Source organism: Canis lupus, chromosome 24 (genome assembly GCF_011100685.1).
Source record: "Canis lupus familiaris isolate Mischka breed German Shepherd chromosome 24, alternate assembly UU_Cfam_GSD_1.0, whole genome shotgun sequence".
In the NCBI taxonomy this organism is placed as follows: domain Eukaryota; kingdom Metazoa; phylum Chordata; class Mammalia; order Carnivora; family Canidae; genus Canis; species Canis lupus.
In genome coordinates, this window is record NC_049245.1 from 9,122,269 (window position 1) to 9,142,409 (window position 20,141).

At 38.5% G+C, this 20,141-nt stretch overlaps 2 protein-coding genes across 13 annotated transcripts in view; one reads left to right on the forward strand and one right to left on the reverse strand.

The window, feature by feature from the left end:
• MACROD2 (mono-ADP ribosylhydrolase 2) overlaps nucleotides 1-12,855 on the reverse strand; it is a 2,007,046-nt gene extending 1,994,191 nt beyond the window's left edge. For 2 of the 4 annotated variants that reach the window (XM_038571576.1, XM_038571578.1), the window contains exons 1-2: nucleotides 7,278-7,567; nucleotides 1,160-1,276 (exon numbers count right to left, since the gene is read on the reverse strand). In XM_038571576.1, coding sequence (XP_038427504.1) covers nucleotides 1,160-1,276; nucleotides 7,278-7,323 — 163 coding nt within the window. In that variant the 5' untranslated portion in view covers nucleotides 7,324-7,567. Of the gene's footprint in view, nucleotides 1-1,159; nucleotides 1,277-7,277; nucleotides 7,568-12,452 lie in introns of those variants that run through there. The other 2 variants (XM_038571577.1, XM_038571579.1) reach the window with 2 other exon arrangements.
• Nucleotides 12,856-12,888: 33 nt separating this feature from the next.
• Nucleotides 12,889-20,141, forward strand: part of SEL1L2 (SEL1L2 adaptor subunit of ERAD E3 ligase) — a 133,955-nt gene continuing 126,702 nt past the window's right edge. For 3 of the 9 annotated variants that reach the window (XM_038571569.1, XM_038571570.1, XM_038571572.1), the window contains exon 1: nucleotides 12,894-13,060. In XM_038571569.1, the coding sequence (XP_038427497.1) occupies nucleotides 13,003-13,060 (58 nt within the window). In that variant the 5' untranslated portion in view covers nucleotides 12,894-13,002. Of the gene's footprint in view, nucleotides 13,061-20,141 lie in introns of all 9 variants that reach the window. The other 6 variants (XR_005377536.1, XR_005377535.1, XR_005377533.1 and 3 more) reach the window with 4 other exon arrangements.

A 20,141-nucleotide genomic window follows, 5' to 3' on the forward strand; every position in this document is an offset into this window, starting at 1 on the left:
AGGCCAAGCCTTTATGCAGAGGTGAGTAGACCAACATTGGGCAATACAACCTTGGGTATCTCAACCCCTCTGTCAATTGTTCTGGCAGCAACAGGAATCTCTTTCTGAATGGAAAAAATTGCTTTAAAAGAACATTAAGTACTACATCCTTAGAAAAGTGACCAGCTAAAAAAAGCAACTAAGAAAGAAAGAGGACTCACATGTTTTGCCTTCTAGAAAAATATAATTCTGTCTAAAATGAAAACTCTCAGGTAAATGTGTTCTCTTCAGACACTAAAGCCTAATTGGGCTGCTATTTCCCACCCACAGATTTGTCCACAGGAATTCCATATTAACTTTCTTGTTCTGAATCCATAGTATCCTGTACAGTTCCATCAATCTAAGACCAGAACCTGTGAAATTAGCATGTTCCAAGTCACTTTCATACAGTTACCTTTCTTTCTCAATTATGAAGTATCCTAAAAAGCACCCTATTTCTTCTTAGCTTCACATCTAGACCATTAACATCAATAAGTGCTAATTCAGAGGTAGGCATAATAAGCATCCATTAAATCTATTGTTTTTTAGAATTTTTTCCATGTACCTTTTCAATACTTACAATTTCATTTATATTCTAACACATACCTTCACTCAGTCTAGACTCTCATTAAATCATACTTTTGAGTATGTAATACAAATACTTTATTTACATGCAGATATAATACCACACCCTACAAAACATATACACTTCTCTAAAACTATGGGAAATGTTTTTCTCTATTCTTCCTAATGTACCCTCAACTGTATCCAATCCTCAGAATATCTTAAAGAAACCTGAATAAGTGAATCTAATTAAAAAAAAAGAAAAACTCAAAAGGCCACACCACAAAAGCACCAAATCCTTAATATTATTTGCTCCAAGAACAACTGCAGAATTTTTTTAAGTGCTATAACATAAATGTGGACTATTATAACATGAATTATGTTAATAGAGTTTCCTAAATTTAAATAACAGAATAGATTGCTAAAAACAATTAAATGGCAACAAAGCAATTACTTCAAATACCAAAAATATCATCTTTTTACTGAATGCTAGTTATTCAATTCTATCAAAACTGTCCTGCAAAGACATAAATAAATGACAATAATATCTACCTGAAAAATGTTTTGAGAAACTTACCATCATTTTGGTTCTTGCCCTTCATCTCCTCCTTCCACGATAGGATGGTGTTCAGGGGAACATAGTCCCTTATGTATTCTTTGCGTCTCTCCTCTAAGGTCATCTTCAGTAAACGTTCTTGCAAAATAAAAGCAGAATCTCCATTTGTATTTAACTTTTAAGTTCAAGAATTGTTTTATAATTTAGTATTAATCATGTAAAGAAACTAAAGAATTGGCTGGGCTTGAGAAACATCAAAATGAAAATATAATGATATCATATTTGAATATTTAAAAATGTCAAGTTAATACCATATTACCAGAGGGGTTGGGGGGAGGGGTGGAAATCAAAGCTTGATGAGGAAGACTCTTATGATGGTCCAAGAAATAAATGAACTCTTTGAATCAACGTCTACTAACAGTCCATGTGCCAAGTAATATGTTTATACACTGCAGGTACAAAGGTGATCCTTTACCTTGAGGAGTTCACAAGACAAAACAGGAATGGATAATATACAGAATAACAGCTACATAAGTGAAATACAAAATCCTAAGACACGTATATACAAATGCTAAGAGCACAAGAAAAACAGCCACCACAGTATTTCCTTAATTAAAACATACCATCAACAATAAAAGTTTTCGTTTTTCAATTTAATAGTATTTTTGTGGAGGTGATTAAATGCTACTTTTCAATATATATCTTGATAAAATATTTTTTTAAATGCATATTAGAATTAATGATGGTGGCAGTAAGTTCTTTATTAGTGCCGGTACTTCACACATATAATTTCATGGAAATAATCTTTCCAACAACTCAAAGAACATCAAAGTTCAGTAGCTGTCCAAAGCAAGAAAGCTTTCCATTAAAATCCAGTCAGATATCTCTAATAGTCAAAAAGTACAGCCTACACTATTAGTATACTACCTTCACAGGAAAAGCTCCTCAAAAGAGGTGATGTACGATGACGTACGTGTGTACATCAGCTATCATGTATTACATACTTTACCAGAGGTCTCCACAATGTAAAGACATGGACCACTGTACTCTCTCCCACTGTCTTTTAGCATACTACAAGGTGAATGGATTTAAGGATATTTAGTTTTAGGTGTATAACCCTCATAAAATAATCACTTTAAAAGATTCTTTCCAGGGACACCTGGGTGGCTCAGTGGTTGAGCATCTGCCTGCAGCTCCAGTCATGATCCCGTGGTTCCAGGATCAAGTCCCACATTGGGCTGCCTGCATGGAGACTGCTTCTCCTTCTGCCTCTGTCTCTTTCTCTCTCTCTCTCTCTCTCTCATGAATAAATAATTTTTTTAAAAATAAGATTCTTTCCAGAAATAAACTGAAGTTATTAATATAAGCACAAGTGAACAGGAAATGGGATGGGGAGCCAACATTTTTCCCTGCTCCTAGGACTGGCTTTTCTTCAGCCACATTAGGAGAAATTAATAACAAGGTATTTTAATCAGATGTGATATAATCAAATCACAACACTACAGTACTCAAGGGTCAACACCGTACTGAATGTAAGATGCCTAAAAGGCATTCAAATTGAAATCCAAGGATCTGGAATTCAGGATTGAGGTCTAACCTAGAGATTTTGGAAATTACGACAGAAACTTCTGGTCCTAAAGGAAGTTCATAGGAATAGGTAAGGGATGTGACCAGATGTCAAAAAAACAAGGGAATGGACAAAAAGAAGGGAAAAATGAAATAAAACTCAGATGTCACTAGAGGCATACGGTGAATCAAAGTGCCAATGATGTAGAAACCAGAAGAGAAAAGAGTCTGAATAAGTAGAAGAGGGAGGGAGGTAGGGGGATGGGGTAACTGGATGATGGACATTAAGGAGGGCACATACGTAATGAGCCCTGGGTGTTATACAAGACTGATGAATCACTGACCTCTACCTCTGAAACTAACAATACACTGTATGTTAACTAATTGAATTTAAATAAAAAATTAAGTAGAAGAGAGGAAATACTGTCAATTGCTACAGGAAGATCAGGAAGAATAAAAATTGGTTTTATCAATTGGATCACCAAAAGCACTGAAAGAAAGCAAAATGGTTAACACAGCTGTCTAGATTCTAATCCCAAACCATGCAAATCTATGTGATCTTGGGTTACTTAATCTCTTTATGTCTCAGTTTCTTTCTGAGGTAGGTTATTATGCACAATTCATCGATGAGGCAATTAAGCCAGAGAGGTTAAATAACTTACCTAACTGTACTGATAGTAAGCAGTTCAAGTAGGATTCAAATCAGACAAATGTTCAAAGCTCTCGACCCTATAGTACACTAAGTCACAGAACTGTTGTGAAAATTAAATGAAGTAAGCTATGTAAGGTACAGTAGTCCCCCTTATCTGCAGTTGTGCTTTCCATAGTTTCAGTACCCATAGTCAACTGCAGTTGGGAAGCAGATGATCCTCTCTCTGACATACTGTCAGAAAGTCAGTAGTAGCCTAACACTATGTCATGTCATTCACCTCATCTCATCTCATCACACAGGCATTTTATCATCTCACATCATCACAAATGAGTACTGTGTGACAAAATATTTGAGATACTATATTCATGTAACTTTTATTACAGTATATAGTTATAACTGTTCTATTTTGTTATTAGTTACTGTTAAAATGTTACTGTGCCTAACTTATAAATTAAACTTTATCATAAATAGGTATATACAGGGAAAAAACATAGCATATATTGTGTTTGGTACTATATACAGTCTTAGGCATCCACTGGGGGTCTTGGAATATATCCCCGTAAGTAGAAGATTACTGTACTCAGAATAGTATTGAGCACACAAACAAGATTCAAAAAGTAAACATCACTATTATTAGTACCATCACTATTATTACTGAGTGATTTTAGGAACATTCGTTTCACTAAAGCATAGCTGAGATCCAGGAGACTATGAGGGAACTGAGGAAAAGTGAGAAAAGCAACTCCAAGATGAATCCCTGTGGAAGGAAGACTATTTTAGAGACTCGAGTATTATTGTAACGCTGAGGAGGGGAACCGGAAGACACTGATAAAACCAAATATACCCAAAAGGCAATAAATGATAGCACAAGATCTCAAAGAATACAGGAGATGAGACAAAGAGCACAAGAAAAGTGCTTCCTTTAAAACAAGAACAGAGCTGAAAGGACAAAGGACATGTAAAGAAATGGACAAATGAGACCACAAAGGAAGACATTAGGGCTGTTCCTGTTATATGACATGTATTTTCTAAATGAACTAAAAGGAAATGTCACGTTTATATAGGAGGAAGGGATCCTGATGGCACAGAAAGCTTGAAGGAAATGGTAAATTTAGAATACTCACACAAAGGAGCAAAAGGGATGACTGGCACTTTCCAAAGCACTATCAAAAGAGTTCAAATCACTCATAGAGAAATACTGCAATATTAGTGGTCTAGGTTGAGAGATATTACAAAGCAAAGTATAGTTTTAGTAAGTGTCAGAAAGTAATACGGGAATGCAACCTGGCCTCTGTCTTTCCATTTATTTAAACATTTAAGCATGAACAGTTAGAAAAGAAACAAGATCAATAATAAGACAGTAAGATAAATCAATCAAATAATTTATGTTCCAGTACTTGAAATTATAATACACATGAAGTGGTTTTAAATTAAGGCTCAAAATAATACATCAATAATGTCTATTTAACACATGTAGACTTGAGAAATCCTTAGTTATTTGTTTAAACAATGAAACATACTGAGGACCGCAAACATCTATAGTTTCTTTGGCATTACACAAAACTTTTCCTAAAAGAATGCTTCCCCTTTACAATGAGTCTGCACCATGAGCCAAGCATATAAGTAGACGGATCTACTATTAGACGGCACACTGAGTTAAAGTGTTTACAAAATGCCCTAACATTTCAATAAGGTGGATTAGTCTTCCTATAGAATTAAATAACAGCTGCAAAAATACAATTCCATCCTCACCAGTGCAATGAAAGAAAAAAGGTCACACATCCCATCAGCTTCTTTAATATTAGCTACGGTACTGAAAATCCTTTGTTCCTTCTTGATGGTATAATACATATTTTTAAATGCTAAGTATTCCAAAAATAGACATCCCCATACACTGAGACATACCCTAAAGTCTTCAAAACATAGTAAGTTTTCCCTTTAACATTAAACTTCATGCAAAAATTGGTTAGTTTTAGACAAGACAAATTTACTCTGTTAAATACCCTCTGTAATTGTGCATTTGCTTCTTTATTTAGAAAACATTAATTTGGTTATACTTTCCCCTACTGTTAGATCCAAATATATATATATACATATAAATATATATATATATATAAAGACATTAAAGATTCTAAAATGCCTGCTTGCCACAGTTCAAATGTGTAGGTGTTAAATAAAGGAACCTTTATAACATTGTTACTTTAGAGGAATATTATGACAGAAAAATACTTCCTAGGCAATCACCATAACTTTATCAATGAATCATGTATTGTAAACAATCTATAGGATTTCCACTATTTTACCTTATTATCAATAATACAAAACATTCCAAGACCAATAAAAATGGGCATAGAGGATCTCTGAATGCTTATAAGGTAAATCCTTGTTCAAAGTGTGTTGAAACTAAAGTAACTGCCACTGCAAAAACAAAGCAAGATTATTTTACACTACTTTATATGTACCGGGCTATTATTCTCAACATCTGTTTAGTGACACCAGAATTTTTAGTTCTATATAAGCTCCATAACATTAAGACATAATTAAGTGACCTACAAACCTAATGTTTCAACATTTTAAAGGCATTTTAATTGTTCAATTATGTTAAATCTTCCCAGTTCATTTGAAAAAAAAAAAAAAAAAAAAAAAACCCTTTCTCATCCCCTCCCTTCCTTCTGCATTGTTTGAAGTAGGCTTTATAAAAGATTTTTCTTTCTGCATACATTCCCTTTCTTTTGTCCACTGTAAAAGGCCAGAACTTTCAAAAAGAATCTACAGGTTTTAAAGAGCTATTATCAATGAAATCAACTCTCAACCTAATCACTCGAGTGATTCTAATATGAAGCAGATGGGATACTCTGGAGAACTTTGCACTACCCTCACCCGACCTCACTCTGGATACACACGTTTAGTCTGTGTCTGCAGTAGCAACCAAGTATTTTTTGCTACGCTTCTGTAAAAAAGCTAAAGAATTTTACAAGTGTGCGGTGAAGGGCATGAAAGAAAAAACGCCGGAGACTAAAGTTTTTTTTTTTCTTGGAATATTATCTAAATAGGATGCCAGAGAAAAGGAAGAGAGGGAGAAAGAAAAGAGGATTGGATGGCACACTTCTGTATCTTACAAACATCAGTGCCACTGTCAATCCAGCTGGTCTGGATAAGCTTTGATATGCACAAAATTCTGGGGTAGGTCCACTCATTGCCAGTGGTATCAGTTTTGCACTCTTAGACTGAGCAACTTCTGATTACAAATGGCAATGCAATACACAAACACCCTGCAGAGAAAAGCCCATTCAGACTTCTCTGAAAGCGCTTATCCTCACGCACAAGACGCCCGTTTTCAGTTCCCCCTAGAGCTCCAGGCTTCAAAAGTCACAGTGCGGCGCGGAAAGGACCTGGAGAAAGGGTGCTGGCCAGGAGGTGCCGACTAAGGTGCCCCCCGCAGCGCGGGGGGGGGGGGGGGGGGGCAGCGGCAGCCGCAGCCCGGGCGCCCGCCGGCGGGCACGTGTCCCTGGACCACCGGGCCGCGAGTCCGAAAGTCCCAGCTGGCGGCCGGGAGAGGGCGGGGGGGCCCCGAGCAAGTTGTGCCGCGCCCGAGGGCTGCCGCGCGGGGTCCACGGCAGCAGCCACGCGAAGGCAGCGGGGCGCGGGAGAAGGGCACCGGGCGCGGCAGGCGGCAGGCGGCAGGCGGCGAGGGGCGGGCGCCCACACGTGCGCGAGCTGCAGGTGCCCGGGGGCGGCGCGTGCACGCCGCCGTGCGCGCGCGTGTGCGCGTGTGTACACACGGACTCGCCAGGGAGGCGGCACCGGCCGGGCGGGAGCGAGAAGGGAGCTCGGGCGAGGGCGCCGCGGCACACACAGCCCTGACCCCCGCCCCCACGCGGCCCCCACCCCCGCACCCCCAGGACACGACGGGCCGGTTACCTTTCTCCTCTCTCCACACCTTTTTCTTCTTGTTGCTGGGGTACATGTTGCCGTGGGGGTGGCTGGCTTTAAGCTGCAAGTTCCCCAGGCTCACGGGCAAACAGGGTGTGTGTGGAGTGGGAGGGGTGGGAGGGGGCACTCGGGAGGAAAAAGTGCAAGAGGCTCCGCGTCCCGCGCCGCTCGCCAGTCGCCGCCCTCTCCCCTCAGCCCGCGCTCGGCGTCGGCTCCCACCCGCCTCAGCCCCGCGGCCGCCACCACAGCAGCACCTCAGAGCCTGTCAACTAGGTCACGCCTCGCGCTAACCTAACCCCCGCGCAGGCCCCGCCTCCCAGCCGCTAGGCAGCGACGCCTCCCATTGGCTGCACCGCCCGCCGCTCTCCGCGTTCCGGGCACCGCGCGCCCCGACTTCGGCCCCAGGGCGCACGCGCAGGCGCAGGCTCGGGCCCGACGCCGAGGACGCTGGGGAGCTGGAGGGGGCGGAGCCGAGGCGCGAGGAGGCCGGAGAGGGCCTCGCGTTGGGGGGCGGGGCCTGGCGCCGACGCCTGGGAGGAGCGTGAGGTTCTGGCGCTTCCCTCGGCTTCGCCGCGCCCGGGGGACCTGAGGGCGGGGCCTGTCGGGCCGAGCGCGCTCGGTGACCGGCGAATCAGCGGGCGAAGGCGGCCTGCGGGGCCGAGGAGCGTAAAGCTGGGAGGAGGACGGAGCCCACGCGCAGTGTCCGCGCCTACGCTGACTGACCCGGCGGGGTGGGCTTTACCGGATAACCTGAAACCTTTCCGCTTGGTGAGTAAATATAACCCGAAGAAGAGAAAGGGTCGGGAAATAGTTCCGGACCATACACAACCAGGCCCTCCCTCTCTTAGTAAAAATTACTTTTCGCCGGAGTGTTGTGAAGTTTGGAAAGACCCAAGATCAACGGGACTAAACAAGGCTCGTAGGAACGGAGCAGTGGCCCACCAAAATGTCATATTGGAAACAAAAATCTGACATCAAATCAGCTTCAAGTGGGCGTCAGCCGGAGTCAGGTCTTCCTATCCACCAGCAATTGCCTCGAATTAAGGCACTGGGTTAAAGAGCTGCCTTGATTCTGGCTAAAACTAATCTGTTGGTGTTCTGAAAATCCAGTTCGGATAGAGTCCACAACAGTAGGGTGACCTAGAATTTAGAGGAAGTTTGGCAACTCCTTCCCCCAAATGTATTGCATTTCTAAATATCAGACCATCTACAAGGTTGATTTGGTGGATGTAGTGACTCCACATTTATTTGACAATTGGGGTGCCTTGTTATATGTGTAGTGTTTAAGCCAAGTGTGTAAGAACTAATATTTGCAACAATTTTTTTTTTTATAATATAAGAAAACAGGAAGAAAGAGGTAGGTCCTATCAAGGTTTAAAAAAAAAAAAAAGGAGAGAAATGTTTGGGTAACAGGACACTCATGCGTAGGATTCATGACATAGTAAGGTAATGATTTTTATTTCAACATTGCCTCTGCCTCTGTTTTTCTTTTAATGTGAATTTGGCTGGGAGAAATAAGGAAGGCTTGAAGAAGGAAGTGACATTTGGGCTAGTAATAAAAATATGCACTTATTTTTTGGCAGTGGAAATAAAATGAGGGCTCTGAAGACACAAAAGTACTATCAATAAAAATTGGAAATGAAATAGATTTTGGGAACAGAATGAGGAAGAGAAGGAAGGTAAGAGTTTTGTGAAATAGTATAAGAGGAGAAAAGCACTATTATTAATAATATTAGGCAATGTAGAAGCAGTTGCAGATTTTGTGAGAAATATATTGAGTTCTTATTTAGAAATGCTGTATGTAAAGTGTCTGCAGGAAAGTGCATCAGACTGGACACTCTCCCCTTTGTTACAAGAGGGAGACTGTTTCCACCCCAGCCTGTAAGTCCACCACCTATGCTGTCTTGGGAACCTTATACAATGCTACTGATTATTCTTTGTTCCATGTCAACTCAAGAAACTGGAACCATCCATCAACTTTTAAACTTTTTCAAGTCACTTCTATATTAAAAAATAAATAAATTCCTCTTGTGATTCCACAACACCCTCCAGCTACTGCTTATCCTTCCTTTTCAAAAGGTTATCAATACCCACTGTGTCAGTTTCCTCACATCCCACTTTCTGCTTTTCGGTTCATTTTCTTCTGGGTTCTATCCTATTAAACAACTAAAATAGCTCTTATTAAGGTGACCAGTGACCTTCATCTGCTTTTTAATGGACATTTTGCTAATTTCTCTTACAAGATCACTCAGCAGCATTTAACAGTCTTAATCTGTCATTTCTTCTTGCGGCATTCTTTACCTTCAATTTTTGTCACCCTTTGAGATTCCTCTTGTATGGCCATTCCTTCTCAGTTTCCTTTGCTGGCTCATCCTCCTTTTTAGCCATTACATTTTGGAGTTCATTAAGGCTTAGTCTTAGCCCTTTGTCTCTTTTCACTGTATACTTTTTCTTTGAATATTTTCATCCATGTTCACGGTTCAGTTATAAGAGTTACTCTTATAACTGAATAAGTTATAACTTATAACTTCTCAATCCAGGGGAAGTTCTACTCCACAGGGAATACTGGCAGCGTCTGGACACATTTTCAGTTGTCCCAACTGGGAAAAGAATGCTAGCGGGCAGAGGTCAAGGATGCTGCTAAGCATCCTAAAATGCATGAGACAACTCACTGCCACAAAGAATCATATGGCCCAAAATGTCAACATGGCTGAGATTGGGAAACCCTGAGTTACACCAGTGACTCCCAAATTTATTATCTTCAGCAAAAATTTCTTCTTGAACTTTATACCTATACATGCTACCATGTATTGAATCCTCAACTTTAAGAGTCAGTGTTATGAACTGGTTGAAAAGCATCTGAAACCAGACCATCTGGATTCAAATCCTGGGTTCACCCTAGTGACTATGTGACTCTTGGCAAGTTACTCAGTCTCTCCCTCTTGCTTTTTTAAATTATTTATGTGGAGATGAAAAAAATGGTATTGGGATCCCCGGGTGGCTCAGTGCAAGTTGAGCGTCCGCCTTTGGCTCAGGGCGTGATCCTGGTGTACTGGGATCAAGTCCCACATTGGGCTCCCCACAGGGAGCCTGCTTCTCTCTATATGTGTATGTCTCTGCCTCTTTCTGTGTCTCTCATGAATAAATAAATAAAATTTTTTTAAAAAAGAAAATATAGTATCTACCTTGATTATTATGAGGATGAAGTAAGTTAAAACACTGGAAGTGACTAGCACCTAGTAAATGAGGCAGAGATGTTTACTGATACAATTTTCTCTCTCTCTTGACCCATAGGAAGATATTTCCCAGCCTCCCTTGAAGTTAGATAGGACACGTAACTAACTGAGTGAGTTATAAGGCAAGAGTGATGTATGCCACTTCTAGGCCTAACCATCAAATCCTTTGTACACTCATCCATATTCTCTCTTTTCTTTTCATGGTGATCTCTGAAGCAGCATCTTGAGAAGGAAGGAGCTTGGATCCCTGAGACACTGCTTAAAGGAGTATCTCAGGGATCCAAGGAATACCACATTAGGCTATGACATAAACAAGAAACGTTCATTATGTTAAGGGATTGATATTTAGAGAGTATTTGTTTCAGCATTAAGTATAATTATTCTGACAAAATAACATTATACAAAAGTATTAAATATTAATATTTAATGTCTCAAAAGTACCTAAAATGTACCATGTACCACACTGAACTCATGATCTTTCCTCCTCCACACTTAGATTTCTTCCAGCATCCCCTATCTCTTTGAATGGCTTCAGCTGACAGTGTGATTATATCTGGAGATAGGGTCTTAGGAGGTATTCAAGAAAGATGAAAAATAGTTGTAATTCAGTTTTCAGAGAAACCGGTAATATATTCTCAAGAAGATATTGTCAGAAATGTCACATATCTCACAGAGATCAAGTAGGATGAGAACTGAGAAAAGACTATTAGATTTATAGTCTATGTAAATCAGTGAAAATAAAAACAGTTAAAGAAGTGAGAGCAACAAGAAGCAGCAATTGTATACTATTTTTTTCAGATGTTTAGAGGCTAGAGAATAATTAGAGGAGATGTAGTTGAAAGGATACCAGAACCAAAAGAAAATTTTTCCAAGAGAAATGAAATAAAAAGTGTTTAATTAAGAAGATTGTTGCCAAAAGATTGAAACAAAAAAAAAAAAAGAGAGAGAGAGAGAGAGAGAGGAAAGGACAAATGTTAGAAAGAAATACCAGGAAAAGATGAAGTAAATGCAGATAGAATCAAAAGTGAGAGAAGTCTGGAACTTAGAATATAGAATATAGAAATTTTATCTTTTTGTCATGAATTAGAAAAGAGAAAAGAGATTCAAAAAAATTTTAAATAAATAGGAAGTGGAGGGCAGATAGGTCCAATGAGCTCAATTTCAGTAAAAGTAGGAGGCAAAATCATCTGCTTAAAGATGCTTATGAATCTGGATCCAAATGGGGAATGAAAAAAAAGATTATTTGGAGAATGTTTACCAAATGATATTTAAGAGTTTAATTAAATTGTATTTAGGTACTTTTTAAAAGTACAGGAGTTAGGAAAATCCCATTTTGAACTCCTCTGGTAAAAGGAAAAGATACTAGGGATTATTCTGAATAATAGTCCCAAAGATTCCAGGACCTAATCTCTGGAACTTATGAATGTTACCTCATTTAGTAGAATGGACTTTGCAGATGTGATTGAGGATCTTGAGATGGGAAAATGATCCTGTATTATTATGGTTGACCCTAAGTGTAATCATAGTGTCCTTATAAAAGGAAGACAGAGACATATTGAAGCACTGGGAAACTAATTTGTAAAAGGAGTAAACCTGGAAATTCAAGGCAATAAATATGTCTCTTTCTAAAGTAATTACCCATGCACACTGTAAAAGTTTAGCATATTTTAGGTATAATTTCCTCAGCTAGCTCCATTCCTTGCATACCGCTTTTACCTAGATATTCATCATCATTTCTGGTCCCAGCCTTGAGGGTACCCACCTGTGAAATACCATATTGTTAAAGATACTGAAGAGGGTGTTTTTAAATACCTTTTAATGAAAGTGTAATAAAATGCCTTTTTCTAAAAAAAAGACCAAAAAAAAAAAAAAAGTCATTGATCACTGGGATTCATTTGCCTTTGTTCCAATAAAACCTCAACAGTACCTTTCTCCAATGGAAGATAAATATTTTCATCCAGATAGGGACGAAAGCAGACTTAGTCAATATGGTTCTTGTCCACCACAGCATTCAGATATTAGAGTAAAGGATGATGTCATGTCAGCTCATATACTTAATTGTGTTTTCATATAAGTGCAGCTTGCACTGCTGAAGGTAAAATAAAAAAAACTTCTAGTGGTTCTAAATATTATTTGAACATTATTGTTCATGTGGACATGTACAAATTAGACTTCAGGTTTCTTCCTTTGCTTTCAGAGAGCAACTCTTACATATCTCAAACCTATCCCATTATCTCCTACCAGAGGAGTAGCAGACTAGATATGGTTCCCTCCCCATAGCCTGCTCTCTTCAGCAGCTGTCATCATTCCAGTTGAAAGGAACTTCCTGGCAGCTCATTGGCCCAAGAGTAAGGAAATGGTTGCTTAGCAACCAAATCCTGACACACACACCGCCCCCCAGACCTGAAAGAGGAAGCTTGAGGGCCAGCCACCTAGTTCTGCCTGTGTTATAGTGAAGACGAGCTGCGTAGGAGAAGATGAAGCCCTTGTCCCTGTTAATGGAGATATTGGTCATTCTTGAGGTCATAATTAAAAGTAAGTTTTTCTGTCCTTATGGTTGTCTATGAGGGTCTTTTCTCCTTAACAGCAGTAAGGGTGGAAGCTGATTAGAAGATCAGAAGTAACCACACAATACTTGCAATTGATACCATTTTTGGGTAAGTACTTCAAAATATCCAAGAAGGATAGATTATTTAGGACAATACTTGGAAAGGATGTATGTATGAGAGAGAGAGAGAGAGAGTGAAAGAGCAAAAGGGACGGAGGGAGAGAAGAAAAAATAAAAAAGATTGAACAAATCTACAAGGAAAGCACTATAGTAATTTTTATAGAGTATGGATATTTAAGACAGATTGTTAAATTTTATTAAATCCAGAGTATTATGAAGATCTGGTTCCAGGACTTTAATGGAAAAGTAGAGAACTCAAAGAGTGCTAAAGTGCATTAATTTATATTCTTGCAATACTTTTTTAATCTTTTGACAATAACAATTGTACTTCCAAAGTTTTCATGATTCCTAACTATTTACTATCTTAAAATGGAAATTATTTTGCAGGCTTCTCTGGCCATTTATTAATTAATTTTTACTCAATCCTCAGATAATTTACTCATCATGATTTCAATCTAAGAAATATTTATTTACTTAACCCAGGAATGCAAGTTTGATGTAATATCCAAAAATTAATTACTGTAACATACATCAATAGAATAAAAGACAAAAACCACACAACCATCTCAACTGATACAGAAAAGACATTTGACAGAATTCAACACCTCTTTCTGATAAAACACTCAACAAATTAGAAATAGAAATTTCCTCAACCTAATAAAAAGCACCTTCAAAAAATCTACACCTCTACCTACACTTGTGATGGATGTAGCATAAAGTATAAACCTATCAAATCACTCAGTTGTACACGTGAAACTAATGTAACACTGTAATGTCAACTAACTAAAAAAAAAAAAAAAAAATCCACACCTAATGTATTTAATGGTGAAAACCTGAATACTTTCCCCTAAGATCAGGAACAAAAAACATTTTGGTTATTTCTGTGCATTCATTTCAACATACAGGAGAGCCTACTTAAGGCGGTTAGATAAAAACAAGAAATAAAAGACATAAAGATTGGAAAGAAAGAAGTAAAATTATCTGTATTCATTAAAGATGTGATTTTATGTATAGAAAACCATAAGGTATCCACTAAAAAACTGTTAGAACTAAGAAATGAGTTCAGCAAGGTTGCAGAATAAAAGGTCAATATACAAAAATCAACTCTATTTCTTTACAGTCACAATGAGCAAACAAAAACTGAAATTAACAGTTCCATTTAGAGTAGCATCAAAAAGAATAGAATACTTAGGAATAAATTTAATAAAGTGAAAAATCATACTCTGAAAACTACAAATATTGTTGAAAGAAATTAAAGAAAACCCCAATAAATGAAAATATTTCTCATGTTTGTGGATTGGAAACCTTAATATTAAGACAGCAATATTCTCCAAATTGGTCTACAGATCAATACAAAATCCCAGCTGACTTCTTTGCAGAAATTAAGAAAATGATCTGAAAATTAATACAGAAATGAACATTTTTTAAACAAAAAGAACAAATTTGGAGGACTCACTTCCCAATTTCACATTTATTACAAAGCTACAGTAATCAAGACAGTATGGTACTGGCATGAGGACAGACCTATAGATGAATGGAATATCATGGAGTTCAGAAATAAACCCTCACATTTACATGGTAAATTGATTTTTTGGCAAAGATGCCAAGAGAACTCAATTGATAGGGGAAAGAATAATGTCTTCAACAGATAATGGAGATGACTACAGAGCCACAGGCAAAAAAAAGAATTTGGATAACTACCTCACACCATACATAAAAATTAATGTAAAGTGGGTGAAAGTACTAAATATAATAGCTAAAGCTTTAAAACTCTTAGAAGAAAACAGAGATAAATCTTTGTAACCTTGGATTAGGCAGTGATTTCTCAAGTATGTCACCAAAAGCACAAGCAAAGAAGAAACCGATAAATTGGACATCATCAATATTAAACACGGTTATGCTTCAGGACATCATCAAGAAACTGAAAAGGTAACCTAAAAAACAGGAGAGAATTTTTGCAAATCATACATCCATAAGGTTTAGTATTCACATAGAAACAACTTTTACTACTCATTGGCAAAATGACAACCCAATTTTTTAAATGGGCATTAAACATTTGTGTACAAGTTTTCTGTTTGGACATATGCTTTCATTTCTCTTGAGTATGTACCAATGGAATTGTATAACTATGTCTCCAGAGATGATACAAAAATGGCCATCAAATACATCAAAAAATGTTAAACATCATTCATCACTGAGAAAATGCTAATCAAAACCACAGTGAGATGCCACAATAAGGACTTAACTATAGCAATAGTAGTGGAGACTGAGAGAAGTAGATGGATGACAAAGCTAGAGAAAATAGTGACATAAGAGTCCAAAGTGAGAATGTGCTGAGAAGATGGACATGTCCAATAATGCCAAGTGCTAGAGTTAGGAAGTGAGGCAAGGGTCAACAAGTGACCCCTGGATTTAATAGCTGGGGAATCTTTACCTTTCCAGGACAGAGAAACAGGGACAAAACCTGATATTGATATGAGTGAATAGGAGAGAAAGTAGAGACAGTAATGATAATTAGAGTTCTTTCTGGATTGTGGCACTTTGCAGGGTCAAACTTGAGTTTTCAACAGTTGATTTATTGATTGCAGGTCTACAGAAACCCAGGGAAGTAGTTAGTAGGGGAGAAGAGAGTTACTTTACAAGTGAGTGCTAAAAGACCTAAGATTCATACACAGACAGGTTTTAACCCCACTGTTCTTTTCCTGCCTTTCTACCTCTAATTCTCTAGGCAAAACAAACAGGTCTGCCTTTTTTTCATTCAAATAAACATTGTAAATTTGCATATTGTTTTTTCTAGACATTTTTTTCACTTAATGCTCAATGTACTTTGACTTCACCTATATAAAAATATTGAGAGAGGGAAACTACCACACCATGTAATTATTCCTGACTGCATTCGCCTACGGAAAGTTCTAAAAGAATTGCTGAGATTTTTTTTTTTTATTGCCTTTTGGTAAATCCTCAGAATAAAGTAGTTGATGCTGATGGGAAGATAGTTTATCCCAAAGTGTGGCTTAGAAAATGAAAGTAAAATCAATAGTATGTTGTTGTTTTTCTCTTTCCACCCTACCAACCCAGCCTCTGATTTAAAGTAATATAGGGTATATAACTTAGGCAGAACAAAGACATTCCCAGAAGTTCTGGCTCCAGGTAATCAAGGATCCAAGGTTTCTCTATCTTGTCTATCTTTTTTTAGTAGTAATTCTTCACTACCATACAAGCTCTACAATTAGAAAAAATAAAATAATATAAAATAAAATAAAACAAAGTTTATTGCAACTCTCTTTCCCGACACCCACCCAGCAACTCTATCCCAGTTGAAAAAGTCAAGTTTTCATCGATCTCAAACTAATCGGAATTCAGAAAGCAATTGTCTAGCAACCATTATCTAGTTCCCTGTCAGGTCCAAACAGGAGTCACATAAAGGCCAATTCCTGGACATGTTTCATAGGATACTGAGCCTAAGCAGTACAAGCAGACTATATGTTAGTGCTTCAGAAATAGGCTTGCTATTACCAGTGCTGTTTTGAATAACTTGTGAAATTTAGGAGTTCTAAGTTACCTATGCTTTCTTTCAGTTCTTTTACATTATACTTCTAAAAGGGGGGGTGAATGCATTGCAAATATCTGGAGCATCTTTCCTTGAAGACAAGCAAGAGAGAGCAGGTGTGTTACAGTGGGATTGTTAACTACGTAGAGAAATTTGACTGCTTATAGATCAGTAAGGAAGCTGATTTCTCTTTTGTGAATTCTCCTAAAAGATGTAAGGCTCTTTCTTCATAACCTAGGTTCATCTGAAAGGTTTCTACAACTCTACAGTTCTACTACTACTTCTACAATCACTAGTACTCTTTAAAATCAGTAGGACAGCACTCCTTGTGGGGAGGGCAGCTCTCAAGCTAAGGAAAGCTGGAGGAATAGACCTTCCCCCACCGCTACTAAACCCATTAATGGCCAAACAGCTTTATTTCCCATTACACAGGCTGCTTTGAGGAACTGCCTTCTTCTTTTTTTTTTTTTTTTTTTTTTTTTTTTTTTTTTTTTTTTTTTTTTTTTAAATTTTTTTTAATTTATTTATGATAGTCACAGAGAGAGAGAGAGGCAGAGACATAGGCAGAGGGAGAAGCAGGCTCCATGCACCGGGAGCCTGATGTGGGATTCGATCCCGGGTCTCCAGGATCGCGCCCTGGGCCAAAGGCAGGCGCCAAACCACTGCGCCACCCAGGGATCCCGGAACTGCCTTCTTCTGACCCTCTTCCCAATTCTCCATTTTCTCCATACAAGCGTTCATTTTTTTAAGATTTTATTTATTTATTCACGAGAGACAGAGAGAGAGAGGAAGAGACAGGCAGAGGGAGAAGCAGGCTCCATGCAGGGAGCCCGATGTGGGATTCGATCCTGGATCCCAGGATCACGCCCTGAGCGAAAGACAGACGCTCAACCGCTGAGCCACTCAGGCATCCCCATACAAGGGTTCATATGTCTCTCTTGTCACATACCGGCCCCCAGAATTCTCTCTGCCAGTGACAGCCCTCTGCCTGTTCCTGATTGATCCTAAGATCTACTTCCTATCCATTGAGACTGCTCTTTCAAAGAATACCAATAGCCCACTGATGACTAATCCAGTAGCCTCTCACTGTTCTTGCTACTTTATCTCTATGCAGCATTTGATACTATTCACCATCTTCTTTCCCCCTGAACCTATATAGAATCTTAGGCACTCTACTAGTTTGCCTTTCTCAACTCTCCCATTAAATGTTATGCCCAAAGTTCAGTGCATGGCTCTCCTGCTTTTCATATTCTATGTCTGTCACTCTCTCCCAAGCCCCAGCTTCTTTTACATATGTATTTGCATCCTAGACCTTCCTCCTGATCTCTAGATGTATAGGTCAGTTGTATGATGATCATGAATAGTTTATGGTCAGCAAAAGTCTTCAATTCAAACTCAAAGTTAGTTCCTCTTTGGTATATCTTTTATTAATGGCATCAATATCCCTCCCTAGTCCACTACTTCTCAAGCACTAAACCTCAAAATTGTATAATCATGCAGTTATAATGCACTATCATCTAATTTAATGTTTTTTTTATAGATGTAGGACTGAGGCCCAGAGTGGTGAAATTGATTCCCCAAGGTCATTCTGCAAAGCCAGTTCTAGAGCCAGAATCTCCAAATCCTTTACAATTATTAATTCCTTTATTCCTTCACCAGATCCTGTCAATTCCACAGTGCTTCTCCCATTTATGCATTTTCATGTCTCAATTTAGAGTCTCAGTATCTTTTAGCTATACGACTGAACTTTTAACTCTTCTCTTTTATTCACAATACAGTACTGCCAGAAATAATATTCCTAAACCCCAGACTTGATCATAATTTTCAGGCACCTCCTTTATGCAGAATAAAATTCCAACATCTAGTCCAGCCGTCAAAACTCTATGCAATTATATCCCAACTTCTTTCTGTTTTGTCTCTGTTACACACATATTTTATTCCAACTAATTCAAACTATCAGCTACTCATTATACCTACCTTTCTTACTTGCATGTCTTTCTCAATCTGTTCTGCAGACAACCTGCAATGATGGTCCATCTGCAGGAATGTACTGGCATCCCATTTTCTTCCCCAACACCACCATAAGTCTACAGTACAATATCCTGCTCATCTTTTAAGGTCCATCTCAAGTTCTACTACCAAAAGAAAAAAAAAAATTTTCCAAGCCCTTCCTTGTAGCACATTGAACCTTTATTTTCTTTATTTTCTTATGCATGTTGGCCTCATAAATGAGTTAGTTTTTAACCCCCTCACCAGATTGTCAACAATTTTTAAAATTAGCACTTGTAACACTTTAAAATTTGTAAAACACATTTCCAAAACCTGGGGTAGATCATGCAGACTTTCGTATTCGTCTAAATTTACAGATTTTTCAAAACCCTGAAGAATAGAGTGTAGTGAGACTTGAATCCTTCAGTGGGATTCAAGTTTTGTTTTGTTTTTACTCTGTATCACCTGTTAGTTATTCTAAGTCTGTATTCTACAAAGTGGACTGCTCTTGAGTTTTTGCCTCATAATCATATTTACTTGCCGCAGGCTGTTTCTACATGCTACCAAGCAGCCAGATGAAAAATAAAAAATTCAATCCATCACTCAAACATTTTAAAATGTAGTATATATATGTTTGCTTCTGTATAGAATAAACAGCTGGGTGATTATTTACTTTTCAACCAGTTATTTTGGCAGTAGGATGATTACATAAACCCTATCAGTGGCATTTTATCAGTTTTTCATTGATTTTATAATTTTACTGACATCTGTAATTTATTTACTGTAGCCATCTAATTTGATTTATATAGTTCATCATCCAAAGAAGATATGGTAGTCCAGAAAAACTGGTTTGTTTAGACTTCCTTAAGTCTTAAGTCTGCCTCACAGACTTGGCGCCAAAATTACAGCATTGGGCTTAAAGAGAATATTCCCAAAATGGGAAAAGTATACGCCCTGCAGCTTCCCTGACTGAAGATTATTTTTAGGGATGCCTGGATGGTTCAGGGGTTGAGCGTCTGCCTTCGGCTTAGGGCATGATCCCAGGGTCCAGGATCAAGTCCCATATCAGGCTCCTTAGAGGAAGCCTGCTTTTCCTTCTGCCTGTCTCTGCCTCTCTCTGTGTGTTTCTCATGAACAAATAGATAAAATATTTTTTAAAAAGAAAGAAAAATAAACTATGAATACCTAAAAGACAAAATAAGAGATGGAATGGACTTGAAAGAAGAAATTTTTCCTCCCAAATGTACAAAAGAGAATATGGCTAGATATGATGTACCGATGGGTTCAGGAAAAGGGAAGGAGCTCTGGAGCAAAAAGAAAGGATCATTGGTTGGAAACAACAGCAGCTGCAGCCTAGCAGTCTGACTCCTACCCCCATCCCCACTACCACCTCCAAATGCAAAAGAGAG